The following is a 16,382-nucleotide window of genomic DNA, read 5'->3' on the forward strand; positions in this document are numbered from 1 at the left end:
AAAGGGAACAATGACCGCACTGGCTGGCTGTGATACGAAAACCACTTTACCTGCACCCCATGAACTGCATTAAAAAAACAAAAACAGCCAATAAATATATTCAGCCGTCTGTTATTATACTCTCTGCAAGTAAAAAAAAACCATTCAACTGGAGAGCCGTATATTTATTTATACGTATTTTTCAAATGAACATGATCCCAGTGTGATTTTAAAAATCCGAATTTAAATCATTTCTCTCACACAAAAAAAATTTTAATGGCAAAAAATGTATCTTATAAAACCAGCCTCTCTATTACCCACTGGGGTTCCCTTCTGATTGAGTACATTCATATGGAAAATCCACATAGCTGACAATCCTCAGAATTTAATAACACATGGGACCCTCTCTTGACCCACATGAATATAGACCACAAGATGTAGATTGCAATACCCTCAATTAATCAACATTACCATCGCTGCACTGCAATAAGATCCTCTCTCCATTACAGCACGGGGTATGAACCTGCCTCCCTCCACATGTGTCAAATCTCTCCTTTATGTCTCTCTCAGTCCGTGTGTCCACCTGACTGTTCTTATACGTATATGCTTTTACTCTTATTCTCTCTTTCATTCCTTCATTTCATTTGTTGTATATTTATTACTCTCTTTGCCTTAATCACATGGTATACGGGCTAGGTTGTGGGGTCGGTCACAGGAGTAGGGCAGGGGACTGATATTTGAGGAGAGGGTTTATGTTGGAAACAGACACAGTTTGCTAGCAATCTTATTCATTCATTATGACATTATAGGCAAATGTTTTACATGAATGGTACATGAAAACAGGTAAGTCATAAGGCTGAACATGACAGAGACTTTATGTGTGAGAAGATAAGTAGAACAAGCTTATGAACAAGTTCCCCTGAGAAATGAATTAGTCAAGCAGTTATATTTAACTTTCAGATTACTGACAGGAGCCATTTTGTGTTCCATCTGTAGTATCCAGTGGAACAGAATCTCTTACAGAACTGCAAGAGCAGCTGATTATGTACTACTTAAATGTATCAGAAATGACTCTCTGTCCAAGCCAGACAAAAACCTGTGAGTTTTTAATTATTATCAATGAATCATCTGAATGAATCATACTAATCGTGGTTAATTGTGGCTTCTTTTCAGCTCTATCTGAAAGTGCGGATCCAAAGCGAAGCCACCATTTTGGATTAAGGCAGTAGCATTAAAGGTTGTGCTGTGGGAGCGTCCCCCCCGCTCCCCCTCCCTCCTCGCTCTCCTCCAGAGACGCGCAGCTAGTTTGCGAGGATGTTGGAGACGGGGTCTGTGATCTGGCAGACAGTAAATCACTGATCCGCCTTGTCCGACACGTTCAAGTCAATTAAACGTGATTAATCGTCACCTGCGAAGCAGTGCTCCTCGGCAGGGGCCTCCAGAGAGGCAGGCAGGCAGGCTTACTGCGAGCAGGTCTCGCCGAGGATCATGGGAAAACAGGCAGGGGAGCCAGGAAGCCGTTAATGGAAGCGAACAGCTCGAACAACAACAAAAGACAATCGGGGCAACGCCCCGCCTCCTGCTTCCTCTTCTGTGTGGAATTAGCAATTACGCCTCTCCACTGTGCCCGTCATCTGGGCCGCACACTATTCAGTGTAGGAGCGTCAAATCTCCTGTGAGCCGGGAAATATGTCAACCATACATACCGTGTCCCCAGTACAACAGGAAAACTAGCATAAATCGAGGGAGAGGTGCTCGTGAATGACAATTAGTAAGACTGTTCATGCTTTGAGTGTGGTGGGTGGGAGCAATGTATCGGTGACTAAAAAATAGAAAAAGTATAATGCACTAAAGCCTTCAGTGAATTTCTCCTATCATGCATGTGTACCCTGAAGTAAAATCCAGCTATGACCAGGTTGAAATACAAGCTACCAGCTGTTTCAAAACATAGCTTGAGGTGGTCAAACCATGTTGAATATGGAGCTGGTCTGACTGGTCAACCAGCAACCAGCTGCTTCAAAACCTAGCCTCAGCTGTTTTTTTCAGCAGGGTACACGGCTCTTTTCTTCTTTGTCAGATTTCCTTCATCGTTTGCTGATTGAAAAATGAGCCCTACATTCCCGCAGGGGGAGGGCTCCGCTCCTGGTGCCGGCCTACCTGAGATGGAGCCTGCTGGACGAAGCCCTGCGACGAGGGCAGGACCTGCTGGGGCATGTGGGGCCCTGACGGCGGGAAGCCCCCCGGGGGCAGCTGGTGGCCGGGGGAGGGCACCACGTAGCCCGTCTGGGGGGGCGGCTGGGAGAGGAGGCCGGGGGGGTAGGTGGAGGGCGGAGGCTCCGGGGCTTCACCCGACGACTGCCGGCTGAGGCTCATCTGGCCGAACTGCGAGGACAGGTCCTCCCGCTAGGAGACAAGCGCGGGCGTTACCGTGGTGCTAACCCGTGTCACCGCCCGCCACGGGTGGCCACAATCCTATTCCTGGAGGACCGGGCGCTTACCGCGCCTGATTAACCTGATTACTGCCTTTATTGGACCAACTGAACCGTGCCTTCCAGTGCTGTTGGCAGTGAGTCACAGGGCGCTGGGGCCCTCCAGGACCAGGGTTGTGCAGCCTTGTGCCACAGCAGTAAGGATAGCAGCGCAAGTCTACTGGCTGTGATATCATAAACTTGACTAAATATATATATAAAGAAAACCAGACATGTCATGCAGTTTCAATTCAGACATTTCCTCCACTGCTCAATTATTTACATGCTATTGTCCATATTTCCCACCAAGTGAACACTTCAATCTTCATCTTTCATGCACAGCACAGAAGCTTTTAGAAATACAACCAAGGAACTCGCTGGAACAATAGTGCGCAGTTCACATATTCACCACATAATACGCCACTGTTTTGATGTCATGGACCAATTTTGCACATTAAAAACCTCTTTCCATGCTGCAGCGGAGTCACGAATCGCACTATTGTTCTGGTGACAGAAGCCATTTCAATGGATGGTGCACTTTAGGGGAGAGCTGTGAAGGCAGTCAGGTGACATCAAACCAGTTCTGCACACGTCAAAACAAAGCCACTGACGGAGAAGACGCTGCCGCAGGTCACATCCCTGCACATGCAGGAGCCCAGACGCGCACACGCGCACACATGCAAACACACCGCACACACGCACCCTCATGGCAAACCGGCGAGAGAGAAACAGAGGGAAAAGAGGAAGAGGTACCCCAGAGAAGTGGTGAGGGGGAGACACGGGCAGCAGGTGTTGGCTCGGGTAGGAGAGGGCGGAGTACGACCCTGCCTGAGAGGTCGGCTGCAGGCCCTGTGCGAGAGGGACCAGGAGAGTCAGGGGGGGCCAGGGAGGGCGGAGGGGCTGTCACCTCCACGGATTTTACTGCTCAGTCGAGCTCCTGCCCTGCGTGACTCCCCCTGGAACATTTCCTTTACTCATTGGGGCGACGTGGCACAAATCGCCACAGCGCTGGATTGTAAGGACCCGCTTTTGAGCGCTGTTGTTAGCTGTGCATTAAGCATTCCTAACCTAAGGCAGGGTGGAGAGTAATTGGATCAGTGAAAGAGCTCGGGACAGAGGCTGAAATGAAAACCAGCGGGTACCAGAAGTGCCCTCTGGGGGAAGCAGTGAGACACCTGCCGTCTCCAAAAATACCACTTCTGCTTTTTCAATAACATGCAATTTAACCCCCCCCCAGGGTGAGGGGGAGGGGGGGTTGGGATACTCTTTCAAAAAAATATATATTTTCTAATTACACACCTTTTGAAAGTCTACAGTTTGTAAAAGATTAATGACTGCCTTTGAGCTTTCGGGTGGCTATTGTGTCGAACAAGATACGGGAGCCCCGTAGGGTCATTAAAGTCTGTGCAGGGAGCTTCATTTCTTCTGCGTGTCTGTCTTTAAAAACCTGCCTCTCCAGTCTAAACGTTCATTTGTCAGATCAGTGTTCTGCAGGAAACCTGATTACATCTCAGTGAAAAACAAGACCCTTATACCGGCTCTCCCTGAAAACTACTAAACATCTAGCGGCTGACACTATTCCACAGTTATCCTGGTTATTATCGGCGCTGATACTGCAGCTTATTCATATATATTTGTATTCATGAACAAGTGGATGAGACGCACGCAGAGCAAGTCGCTTTGGATTAAAGGGTCTGCCAGACGACTGCAGCTGAATACATAAAATAGAGGGTAATTCAATGTGCTGAACTCAATTGGAGAGAAAAAAACGATCTTTGTTCAGCTAGCATCAGCTAAATGTGGGGATGGAAGGAGGTGTGCTAACACCCTGTTCTGACATGGCTTCCTCTCCTTTTGTTGCAGCTACAGTACAAACTGGGGGAAGGCGGGGGGGGAATTTAGGAGGTGCTCAACACCCTGGTGTTCCCATGCGAGCTGGCAGTCATGGGGTTCAGTAGCACATTCTAATTTAGCGAGAACAGGACAAGGTCATTTCCTGCGTTGGGGGACGCTCGGCGCTCTGTGGCGGCGGTGAGACAAAGCGTGCGAGGACAGGACACAAACATTACCCCAGGCCCGCGCGCGGCGGGGGAGGGGGGGAAAGCAAACCAACGGCACAATTGGCATCGGAAAAAACCCGCTAAATAGCAGCTGGGGGTCTATTTAAAGGCATCGCATTTCCTATGACATGCAAGATAATGTATGGCCTCGATTAAAATTTACTGATTAATTATAAAGCGCTAAATAGTATTTCTCATGTTTTCAGTATAAATGTTAACGGTATACTGTATACATACATATGTATGTCGTTTGAAAATAAATTGTGTAATTATATACAGTATGTGCAATTTTTATCATTTCATCTCTGCATACAATGTCATACTGTGAAAAGTGACAATGATTGATCCATTTGCAATATGTTATTCATAACCTGCCTTATGCTACAATGCGGTATATCCCATGGAATGTTTTCATAATTTATTTCCTAACTGAAGTGTACGTTTTAAAGTGCGCGAGGAGAAGCCGGCCCGGTTTTCCCGCATGGTGACGGGAGGCCGGGGAGAAACCGGAATGTCGCGCAGTAATCCCGGGTCCCGCCATCAACTCCATCACTCAGGAATTACCGCCCGCGAGGGGCCACAGCCACTCCGTCTCACGCCGCCGACAAACTAATCACTAATGTGCGTCCCCCTCAGGGAACACATATTGATTTCTGAGGCATGAATACACCCTGCGCGTACTTCATTAAACTCCGCTGCCTAGTGTGACTGTAAAATGATAATTGTGCTAAAAACACAGGCTTCCACACTGCTCCGGGCTCTCTATCCTTAGAAGCGGGATTTAAACGGTAAAATATTCCATCGTCCATAAATTCTGCTCCACCTTTCCAGACTGGGAGCCGGTTGCTGATGTGTTGTGAGAGGGCGTCAGACAGAACTTACCCAGCAAATAATAGACGCGCCAATATTTACTTGTTTACTTGTTTAGTCAAAAGGTTCTATCTGATTTGCGTAAAACTGTCCGGTGTAATTTCACGCTTGACGGATCCCGTGGCGTGCGGCTTCATGTTGCCGTGCACGCGACGGAAGCTTTAGTTACACTGCAGATGAAAGACCTGGGTTGAACTCGAACAAATATTTTTATTAAATCCTGTCCCAACATGGCCGTCTGGCTTCGTGAAATGTTGAACGGCAGCTTTTAGTGAATAGAGTAATTGTGATTCAGTCGGCCGCGCGCACGCCACCTGTGTCCCTGACACCTCCGCGTCGAGCAAGCCGTGACAGAGGGGACGCGAGCGCGCCCGCGAGAGAAAGGGCTTTAATACAGACCTAAAGCACCTGTGAAGTGGGAGTGGGCGAGTCGTGCACAGCCAAGGCTCGCACGCAGCCGATGTTTGTTTTTCCCCCAATGTGAAAAGTCAAAATGTATGATGAAAACGCAAGAGAATTTATCAAATTAATTCAGCTTTGTTATTTTTGCACTGCTGGATAAATTGCTCCGCTGGATAAAATTTGGATAAAAGATTTTACTGGAAGCAGCTCATATGGCTGCTTCCAAAAACTGGACCCAGCACTAGCTTTAGTTGCTGTTTTGTTAGACCAATAATGTTGTTAGTTAGTTTTTTTTTTCTCATATCTATTGATTTGCTCTTTGTACATCATAAAGTAGCTACTGTATATATTTGATATAAGTTTTGCAAGGTTTGTCAGAACCTACATAATGTACTAATTGGGCAGAAGATCTATATGGGACGAAGATACAGGGATTGCGTCACTGTTGAACTAAGATGGGTACTTCTGTCCAAACTTTACTACAGTACAAAGAACAATATCTTATTTTCTTACTTCAGATTTCCTCTCCCAAGTTGGCAAAAGTAAAAAACTATGATGCAATGCAAATTCGGAAGTTTTTACAAAAGTGTGTCCATTTGGATCTTATTTTTTTAGTTGCGCTTTGATCGAACCTTGCAGCAAACACTGCGTCAGACACCAAAGCTTTGCTTCTGCCGAGCTGGAAGGGAGAGGCATTCAGGGCATGAACACACAGATGGGAGCTGAGCCACCGAGAGCCTGAAAGCTGGGTCTCATGGGGCTTCCGGCACTTTCTCCCGTAGCGTAGGAGAGAAGAAGAGACCTGCATTCCTCCCCAATTCATCTTGATGAAGAAGGAAGAGGTTGAGATGAATGATGTAACGAGGGGAGCAGAAAGAGTTGGGCGGCTGAGGGGAAGTGGGAAAGTAGGCCGAGCAGCAACACGCAGGTCAGCAAGAAAATCCTCACAGGCTCCTCTGGAGCATCTGCAGTTTACACTTCATCTTTATCTGTTTAACCAATAAATCACCTGACCTAGTTTACCAACAAGAGCGATGCGCGCTATAAAAAAAAACAGCTGCCGGTGGAGTTAACCCTAGCGGAACAGCCACGCTGGCTAAAATGTGAAATATGAGTGAAATGCATCCAGTTACAAATATTAATTCCGTATTTATTATTGTGTTCCGGCTTAATATTTTCTCAACATTCGTTTTTCGTAAATTGAAATATTTCTGATGGATGTCTACTGAGATGGCTTCCATAAATAACATACGTGCTTCGGATACACGGTGTGGTTGTCAGTGCAGACAAACAGGATGGGGTTGTGGTGTGATTTATAAAGGTCGTCTGACATTAGTTCCTTAAATATGTCATAGTTGGGTTTAAATAGCCATTTGTTTTTCCAAGCTTTTTTGAGTGTGTATTGCTCAATGTCAAAGTTATGCTGGCTATGGGAATCACACGAGAGGAGTCAGCAGCGATTCACAGTCCCCTCTGTGTCCAGTCCACTTAGACTACTGAAAGTGTGTAATACCATCTAAAGAGCCACTTTTGAATACTAGTTGGCTGTTTCTGTAATTTCATTGATTCATTTGTACAAGCTGTAAAAAAAAGGCATTTAAAATAAGCTTTGTGTAAATTGCGAGATAGAAATATATGCCAAATGTAACACAGTATAGATTACAGACACTAGAATGAATACTCCAGTGAGTTTGGATAAGCTGTCAGAAATTGGGTTTTTGGTTTTGTATCAGATCTGAGTAAGTCACACAACATTACGGTCTAATTATCTCACTCACTGACAGGCACAGCAAGCTCCTCGTTTGGAATACAGAATTTCTTACAAATGTCTTTTTTTCAGCAATTCAGCGCCCTAATGGGAAATATCAAAAGCACACTCTCTAAAATAAAACACATTTTGCATGAACATTTCATAAGATAGTACTTATCCAAATTAGAAAGAATCAGGAAATTAATGAGGAAAAACAAGTCAAATTACATAAACAGAACCTTATTTCTTCCATCTGCTCTCATAAAAATGTTTAACTCATTTTTGAAGAGTATTATATTGCTTGTTAGAATGATTATTATAGTTATTATTATTATTATTATTATTATTGCAAACAATCTTTTCCAGGATAACTCACTTGCTTAAAGCCTTCCCATTTAACCATAAAAATTCAATAAATGCAATGATCATTACTGTAAAAGCTATGCTATGGCTAAGAGATGTACCTTCAATGTTCTCGCATACAAACCCTACATGGCTGCATCCACTAATCACAGCTTATATAGCATTTTCCCACAATATCCAGCCCCCTTCTGCAGTTCAGTGCTGCTGAGCATGAAGCTTTTATAACATCCTAACATTCATTAATTTATTATTATGACATTAATATTTGAAATATTCAGGTTTTCAAAATCCACAATGCAGAAAAGCAGGACTGTGAGTATTTCAGGAACCTGGATTCAGAATAGATCACTGATTGGTTCACTACACAATCCTACCTGGGGGACCATGTGGCTTGTCATTGGCTGCTGTGGCTGTGGTGGTGGGGGTGGAGCCTGTTGCTGAGCTTGCTGGGATTGTGGTGTGCTCTGCTGTGGCGACTGCCCCACTAGCTGGCTTCTGATTGGCTGCTGCCCAGCAGGTGGGTTATAGATGGCAGGGGTGCCATCGGGGTTTACAAATGGCTGACCTGTGAAGAAACCCAGAAAGTAGGTTAGATTGAAGGTTGAGTGGAGGGGTATCCTTCACTGCTTGAAGCACATTCATTCTTTATGGGCCAATAGGTTTTGATGCAGCAGACTACTGCGCAAGAAAAAAAGTTATGGCATTCAAACCTGAAATATTATTTTCAGAAAAAACTTAAAAGCCTGGCTCTGACTGCTTGAACAGTGTGCAATAGAGATGGCAGAAAACAGGATATGTTGATTTAGTTTGTTGCAATAATTATCCTCACAGCTTTGACCATGAGCAAGCTCAAAAGATCAATAGCCTTGTTGTGTCATTAGCGGATATTGGCGCCTTCACCAGACTGGGAGAAAAGTGGTGGGAAATCAAACTGCAAACTAAGATCACAACAGCAACATTCCTTTAGTTCTACACATTCAAGGACAAAGCCAACCATAACATCATCAAGCTCGAACACCAGTACAAAAAGTTGAACCAATATAATAATAACGTAGTCCTTGGCAAATTGACAGCTACAGTAAGCAGCAACAACTGTTCTATTGCTTTCCTGTGGAGTTATATGCATCCTTGCCTGAAGTAAACTCTCTACAACAGGAACCCAGTCACAATAAAACAAGAGGGAATATTTTCCCAGCTACTTTACACCACGTATGTTGTTCAAATAATAATCCTGCGTGGCTTGTCGCAAGGGGAGAACGCTACCTGAGGTGCTAAATTAGCCTGCTGCTAAGGGATTACATCCCGAGGTTGTGCGCTCACCTGTGTGTGGGTTTAGGAGGATGCTCCCGGGGGGGATACCGCTAGCCTCCAGCGAGACCAGGATGTAGCTGGGGCTGCTGGGAGGGGGCTGGCCCTCTGGGAAGGGGGCGGGGCCTCCACCGGAGCTGGGCGGGCCGGAGGGCAGGAGGGAGGAGCCCTGCAGCGTCAGGTGGGCCCTGGAGAGAGAGCCGGATGAGCCCCCGCTGCTGGAAGACTCAGAACCTGGAGGAGGGAGGGGGACAGCAGGGAAAGGAGGGAGAGAAGGAGTGAAGGGGTTAAAGGGAAAGAGAAGGGGCGAAAGGGAAAGGGGAGGTGAAGGAATCAGGGAGTGCGAGAAGAAAGGAGAAGGAGGAGAGTTGAGGGTTCGCACTGTACCAAACCAGAGTCTGCTCAAACGGCTCTTTGTCTGTGCTAGAACGTTCTTCGATTGTCGCCTGTGCGGTAATTATACCGTGTGTGCATGTGCATTCAGGATGTCCTGTCGTATAGGACAGCTACGCACAAAAGGAACTTCAAACCAGTCTCACAATCCTATATCTCCATATCTGTGGGGGATTGGATTATTCAATAAGCACTTTCCTTTGATTAATGTTGTACACGCCCAGGAATGCCTTGTCAGCACATTGCATGATTAATGAACATTAAGTACTGCACCAGTGCATGAAAAATGGAACTGGGGTTACCTAAATAAGTCTGGGCATCAGCTGTAAACACATTGGGGCGAATAGAGGGGCCCATGGCCCTGCCTGCCAGCTGCTGAGAGGGTACAGTATGTACCAGTTTTAGAGCTTGCTCACTGCTGAGAGGGCTACAGTTTGTACCTGTTTTAGAGCTTGCTCACTGTTGAGAGGGCTACAGTTTGTACCAGTTTTAGAGCTTGCTCACTGCTGAGAGGGCTACAGTTTGTACCTGTTTTAGAGCTTGCTCACTGCTGAGAGGGTACAGAATGTACCTGTTTTGGAGAGCTTGCTCGCTGCTAGATAGATCATTACATTTATAAAGTGCTTTTCTAGACAGTAATGAGGGGGAAACTCGCCTCAACCACCAGCAATGTGTAGTACCCACTCACTACACACCAGCTAAGGTGGAGAGGGAGAGAACAATGTTTTTGCCAATTGAATCAGGGGATGATTAGGTGGCGGTATGAAAGAGCTCGGTTTGGGAATTTAGCTAGGACACTGGTGAACCCCCTACTCTTTGTGTTGAGAGGGTGTAGTATGTACCTTGTTGGAGAGCTGCTGAGAGGGTATAGTATGTAGTGTGCCTGTGTTGGAGAGCTGCTGAGAGGGTATAGTATGTAGTGTACCTGTTTTGGAGAGCTTGCTTGTGCTGCGGCCGCTGGAGGAGCTGTCGCCCCGCGTGAGCACGGTGATCCCGCCGATGCTGGCCGTCTTGGTGACGGCGGGTTTGTAGTTGCGGCAGGAGCTGTCCGAGTCGGTGCTGCTCCAGGGCCGCGGGTCGCTCCAGCGCGAGTCCATCTCCGTGCTGCTCTGCCTGCTGCCCGACGCCCGGCCCGAGCCGTCACGGTTCCCCCTGCAGGGCCACAACCAGACCCAACCCGCCTGGTCACAGTCCTATCCCAACCCGCCTGGTCACAGTCCTATCCCAACCCGCCTGGTCACAGTCCTATCCCAACACGCCTGGTCACAGTCCTATCCCAACACGCCTGGTTACAGTCCTATCCCAACATGCCTGGTCACAGTCCTATCCCAACACGCCTGGTTACAGTCCTATCCCAACATGCCTGGTTACAGTCCTATCCCAACACGCCTGGTTACAGTCCTATCCCAACATGCCTGGTCACAGTCCTATCCCAACACGCCTGGTTACAGTCCTATCCCAACACGCCTGGTTACAGTCCTATCCTAACACGCCTGGTTACAGTCCTATCCCAACACGCCTGGTTACAGTCCTATCCCAACACGCCTGGTTACAGTCCTATCCCAACACGCCTGGTTACAGTCCTATCCCAACACGCCTGGTTACAGTCCTATCCCAACCCGCCTGGTTACAGTCCTATCCCAACACGCCTGGTTACAGTCCTATCCCAACCTGCCTGGTCACAGTCCTATCTGAACCCCTCCACTCGCCTCTCCTTCACTCGCCTCTCCTCCCCTCTCCTCTCTTCCCTCTCCTCTTCCCCTCTCCTCCCCTCCACTCCCATCTCCTCTTCCCCTCTCCTCCCCTCTCCTCTCTTCCCTCTCCTCTTCTCCCCTCTCTTCCCTCTCCTCTCCTTCCCTCCCCTCTTCCCCTCTCTTCTTCTTCCCTCTCCTCTCCTCTCCGCCACTCGCCTCTCCTCCCCTCTTCTTCCCTCTCCTCTTCCCTCCCCTCTTCCCCTCTCCTCCCCTATCCTCTCATCTCCTCCTCTCCCCTCCCCTCCCCTCTACTTCACTCTCTTCTCTCTCTCCACTCTTCTCCTCTCCTCCCCAGGCATCTGCCCCACTCTGCTTCCTCTCCAGACGTCCTGCCCTTGTTCGGGGCTTGTGTTTGACTCACAGATTGCTCCCAAAGGGGTAAGCAGGGAATGGAGATTCTACCAGAGGACTCTGAAAACAGGCCAGTCTGAGGGATATTTTTAAGCTGGCTGCCTGTCCCTGACGAAGCTGTCTTCCTTTCATAATGGATGATCAGTGGTGACCTTGCTATGATGGGAAGATAAGTTTTTTGGGGGGGCTGGGGATGTATGGAGTGGAAAGTCAGTGTAGTCACTGCATGAGATGGATGGATTAGATCAATAGAGGAGAGCTGCTGTCTATAGTATTTCACATTCTCTCTGACTTGCCCATCTTTTGATTCAAAATTATTGCTGTCAGTTCGTTGTTTGCTTTAAAAGCTGGAGGACAGTGACAGTAGTAAGCTAAATTTCCTCTTAGGTTGCAGTTGCTACAATACACAGTTTCTAAACGTTTAGCGTAAAAATCCACTTGTTGAGATTTTTACTCTGACGTGCATTTTATCTCTCCACAACAACTCTCTTCCAACGACATTAATACTGCAGATTGTAGAGTGAAGTTTGTTCTCGGTGTTCTTCAAAAACTGGCCAGCGTAACTGCACTCAAAATAACTGCACTCAAGCATCGATGTGCGAAACGGCGCTTTAGCGCGCATTAGCCGCGGCGTGAGCCTCCCTCACCGGCTGCGTGGAATTTCTCACGGCCGAATCAATAAGGGAAAGAACAGAGAGGGCTGCCGTTAGCAGCATGCTAAAGGGCCTCTTTAATAAGATGGCCTTCAGTGGCCCTGTCCTTTCGGAAGCGCCGATACCTCTTCCCCCCGTCAGACTTCAAAAGGGCACAGCGGAGCTGGCTCACGCTGGCAGCTAGCCTGTTTAATTAGCGGCAGGTCCGTACGTTTGTTACCGGCAGGCTCCGCTTCGTTTTTACCCCGCGCGTGTTTGACGGCGCTAATGGCTCGTAGGCTTTTAAACACAAACGATATCGCTCACAGCCCCAGTAGCAGCGCTTTCCGCATGCGGCAGCTTACCCAGCAGAAACGCGGGAGAATGAGTAAATCCAACCAACCTGAATAGCTGCCGTTTCTTCTGAGTGTCGTTATATAAATTGCAGTCTTCCAAGATCCTGTGAAAAGAGGAGTGGAGGCAATTTTCTCATCACTACGGTAAATGGAAAAAGCCTGTTTATTTACTCATGTTGAGTAAAGCTAATATTGAGTTCGTATATTTTACAGTTAAGGGCTTTCACCCATGCAAACATGCTCAGACTATTTACTTGGCATTAAAACAGAGCTGTCATTTCCGCTCTCATTTTTTAGATTTAGAAAAGCTGGGTATACAGAAAGAAAATAAAATAATAAATTACAATTTTTTCTATTCACAAAAATAAACAATACATATTCAGTATTATATCAGACATGTATGGAATATGTTATAATTAAAAGGCTTTCTTTTTCAAAAAAAATTTCTTCAGCAGACATTATAATGCTATATTCATAGTTAAAAAAGACAAATTTACCTTGTTTCAATGTAAACATTTTCTTGGGAACAGAATGACTGCAAAACAAACAAACCAAAAAAAACAGTTGAAATGACATTTTTCAGGTCCTTGAAAAAAGGCATGAAAAATAGTTGCATGTCTATGTTAGACAAATAATTTAAGGACTTCAGGAAAAGCATGCAGGTATTTAGTCATATAGACATATATGAGACAGAAACCCTTTTCACAAGGCTCTGTTGCATTTTTGGTCATTACGGATGTGAAATCAGCGAGCACACTTAAGTTTATGCTGCATATTTCATGTACAGTATATTCAAATTGCACGTTCATTTAAATGTAATAAACAGACTGACACTGATCCCTGATGGGACAATCATCAACACGCATCATTACAGTACATGACCAAAAAAACACAATGAAGGCTGTGAAATGTGGTGCAGAAACAATGAGGACAGAGAAATGGCTGCACACAACAGAAGCTAAATAAATGTGTGCCTTTTCTCACGCTCATGAAAAAAACACAAGACTAATAATGACCATGATGAATTCACACATTCACCAGTGCAATACATTTAGGCCCTTTTGCATTTGAATGCACTTGTTCTTTTAAAAACATATCCCTGCACACTATCGCTGCTTTTATTAAGATGGAAACGACGACAACGACAAACCCCCCCAACCCCACTTTTATATTCTGAGTCTCACTTTTAATACGCTTTGCGTTTTGCTCCCTGCACTGCCCAGCCATTATTTCCTGAATTCTAAATCCTAAACGTTTAATTGAAACGGTACAATATCTCTTTTTCCAGTTCAGCTGATACAACTGAAACTATAATTCACCAGATGAACAGACATCGCAAATTGCCTCCTGTCGCTGCCTCCATCCTTTCATGCTCGGCAATGGGAAATATAATCTCTGCGAGTCTCCGCATAACCAGGAAGAAAATACAGCTGTCTGATCAGTTTTTGTCATAATTTAAATCTGGCATAACGAGACTGCCTCAGCGTTGCATACTAAATTAAAACCATACACAGGCGAAGTCTTAAATCACTCCCTTGCATATTTATGACAAACATGATTTGAGGTTATTCCCTGGCCATAATGTGTCTTATCAATGCCAACGTCTGTACTGTCTGAGGGGGGAGGTTAATTGTGAGACTAGCTTGCATCAGCTATTTCTCTATACCTCTCTATGAGGGAAAATCTGGGCTGAGGGTATTTCTGGCTGAAATACAGCATAAGGTATAAAACTGTGACCTCTCCTTGACCCTCTGCATCTGTTCTGCTCTGTCTATGGCCTACACAAACAGTCTGTAGGCCACAGACAGTCACAGGAGCCCATCTCAAACTGACTTATTTTCCATTATATTTGAATCCCCTTTTCACTTTAATTTTGAAACCTTGTGTGCACTGTCACACTTGAGGTAACTTGGGGTTCCAACTCAAGCAAATGTGTCTTGGTGGGCGGGATATACCATGACCCTGCCTGAGCCCTGCTCAGGGATTCGCTGTCCAAACTGTTCGTCAAAAACACTGTTGTAAAACCAGGGCAGGAATGCACCCTTCTCTTAAAACCTCACTTGAGATTCACTTCTAAGATAGCGGATAGTAGTCCCCACTGTCAGCTCAAAATGATAACCTGAAAAATGTAAATTCAAACATTGAGCTGACTGAAATCATATCATATCAATGGGATACTATTTCAATAGTTCACAAAATGGAAGAGTTTACTTGAAAGCATGACTGGAAAAAAGTTGCAATCTACTTAGCAAATTAGTTACGGATCCTGTGTGAATAAGTGTGTAGTTGAATGCCATTGAGGTTATGTAAAGGGTTTCTTTGTCACAGATAATTATTTTCTGAGTCAAAATTTAAATGTTCACAAAATTAATGATGAAACAACTTCTGGGAAATGGGTCTTGCCTGGAACCCTGTGCTATTCACAAAACTGGACTCGCAATAAGAAACAAGTACAGTACACTCGGAAACATAAACGAAACATTTAAGCAGCAGCAGCGACACAAACTACAAACGACATCATGAGCACTCAACATTCTCACCATATACGTACGTAGCACATATACCACAAGCCGTGTATAAAAACAACCAACGTACGCAACTACAGTATACTGGAATGCTCCTGAACCTTAAAAGAGGAAGTATAAATGAGGTTTAAAATGAGAATATAAGGTATAAAAAGCCAGTAACATTTTCCTGGTATCATACAAAGGCTTGAGATATCTGTACTGAACAGACAGAAGACTGCGATGACATGAATTGGGTCTTTCAGCTGATCGCAAGTGCGACTGAGCCGACATCTGAGTATCATCAAATTCATGCAGTTGTAATCGGGTCATGCAGTTGTACCAGGTTTGTTTGGTTAAAAGCATCCACTTAAAATGGCCGTACTTTCATTCGAATCTCAGAGAACCACATTCCATATTGAGAGACAGATAACACAAGGTGCCAAGAATAAAAATTAATAACATCAAAACCATATTAATGGCTTTTTAAATCCGATTTTCTCAGTTCAAAACCCGTTCAGGCTGTGCGTCAGGGTCGTGAGAGCTGGTGCGCTGGGGTAGAGTATCTACGCACCCTGCAACGGCCATTTTGTTTAGCATCCAATCAAGCAGGGAAAGACCTAAGGGTTAATGGACTCTGGACCTAGAGGGTTTGAGGACACATTCAACAAGTATGTCTGCAAACCCACACTAGACAGTTTTTCAAAAGAAGAGCCTTATTGATTCACAGAAAGCCATTGAATTTGCATAGCTGGAATTACCACCAACAAAAGTATAGCTTCAGACAAATGAACAGCTATTTAGATATACTTCACGCTACAGGAAAAGCAGGGAAGCGTCATTACTTCATTACCCCGTGGTAACTGATAACTGCGCAAATCACTGGGAACGTGCATGGTTTTAAAATCATTTTTCTAAGTGGCAATTAATCCCAGATATGGAAAATTGTGCACAGCAATGTTTCCCCTCTCTCACCTCTCACAACTTCCCTGCTCTGATTAATGTCAGTGCCATTCAGAAATAAGGCGATGGTTTCACTTACATCTTGGGCAAAAATTCTGTCCCTCACTCTCTGATACTCCTCTTCCCTCTCTTCTATGGACTTACTCCTCCTGTCTTCTCTAAATGGGTGAATCCTATGTAGCTGCATGGTCAGAAATGCATACAGGTTATGCAACAGACACAGATTCAT

At 45.5% G+C, this 16,382-nt stretch overlaps 1 protein-coding gene across 6 annotated transcripts in view; it reads right to left on the reverse strand.

The window, feature by feature from the left end:
- The window catches only part of arpp21 (cAMP-regulated phosphoprotein, 21), a 78,208-nt gene that overhangs the window by 16,377 nt on the left and 45,449 nt on the right, over positions 1-16,382 (reverse strand). For 4 of the 6 annotated variants that reach the window (XM_061254123.1, XM_061254125.1, XM_061254122.1 and 1 more), the window contains 8 exons: positions 16,233-16,334; positions 13,184-13,221; positions 12,734-12,790; positions 10,519-10,745; positions 9,213-9,434; positions 8,267-8,457; positions 3,201-3,296; positions 2,137-2,382 (listed from right to left, as the gene is read on the reverse strand). In XM_061254123.1, the coding sequence (XP_061110107.1) occupies positions 2,137-2,382; positions 3,201-3,296; positions 8,267-8,457; positions 9,213-9,434; positions 10,519-10,745; positions 12,734-12,790; positions 13,184-13,221; positions 16,233-16,334 (1,179 nt within the window). The remainder of the gene's footprint in view (positions 1-2,136; positions 2,383-3,200; positions 3,297-8,266; positions 8,458-9,212; positions 9,435-10,518; positions 10,746-12,733; positions 12,791-13,183; positions 13,222-16,232; positions 16,335-16,382) is intronic. The other 2 variants (XM_061254128.1, XM_061254126.1) reach the window with 2 other exon arrangements.

Source organism: Conger conger, chromosome 9, assembly GCF_963514075.1.
Source record: "Conger conger chromosome 9, fConCon1.1, whole genome shotgun sequence".
In the NCBI taxonomy this organism is placed as follows: Eukaryota; Metazoa; Chordata; class Actinopteri; order Anguilliformes; family Congridae; genus Conger; species Conger conger.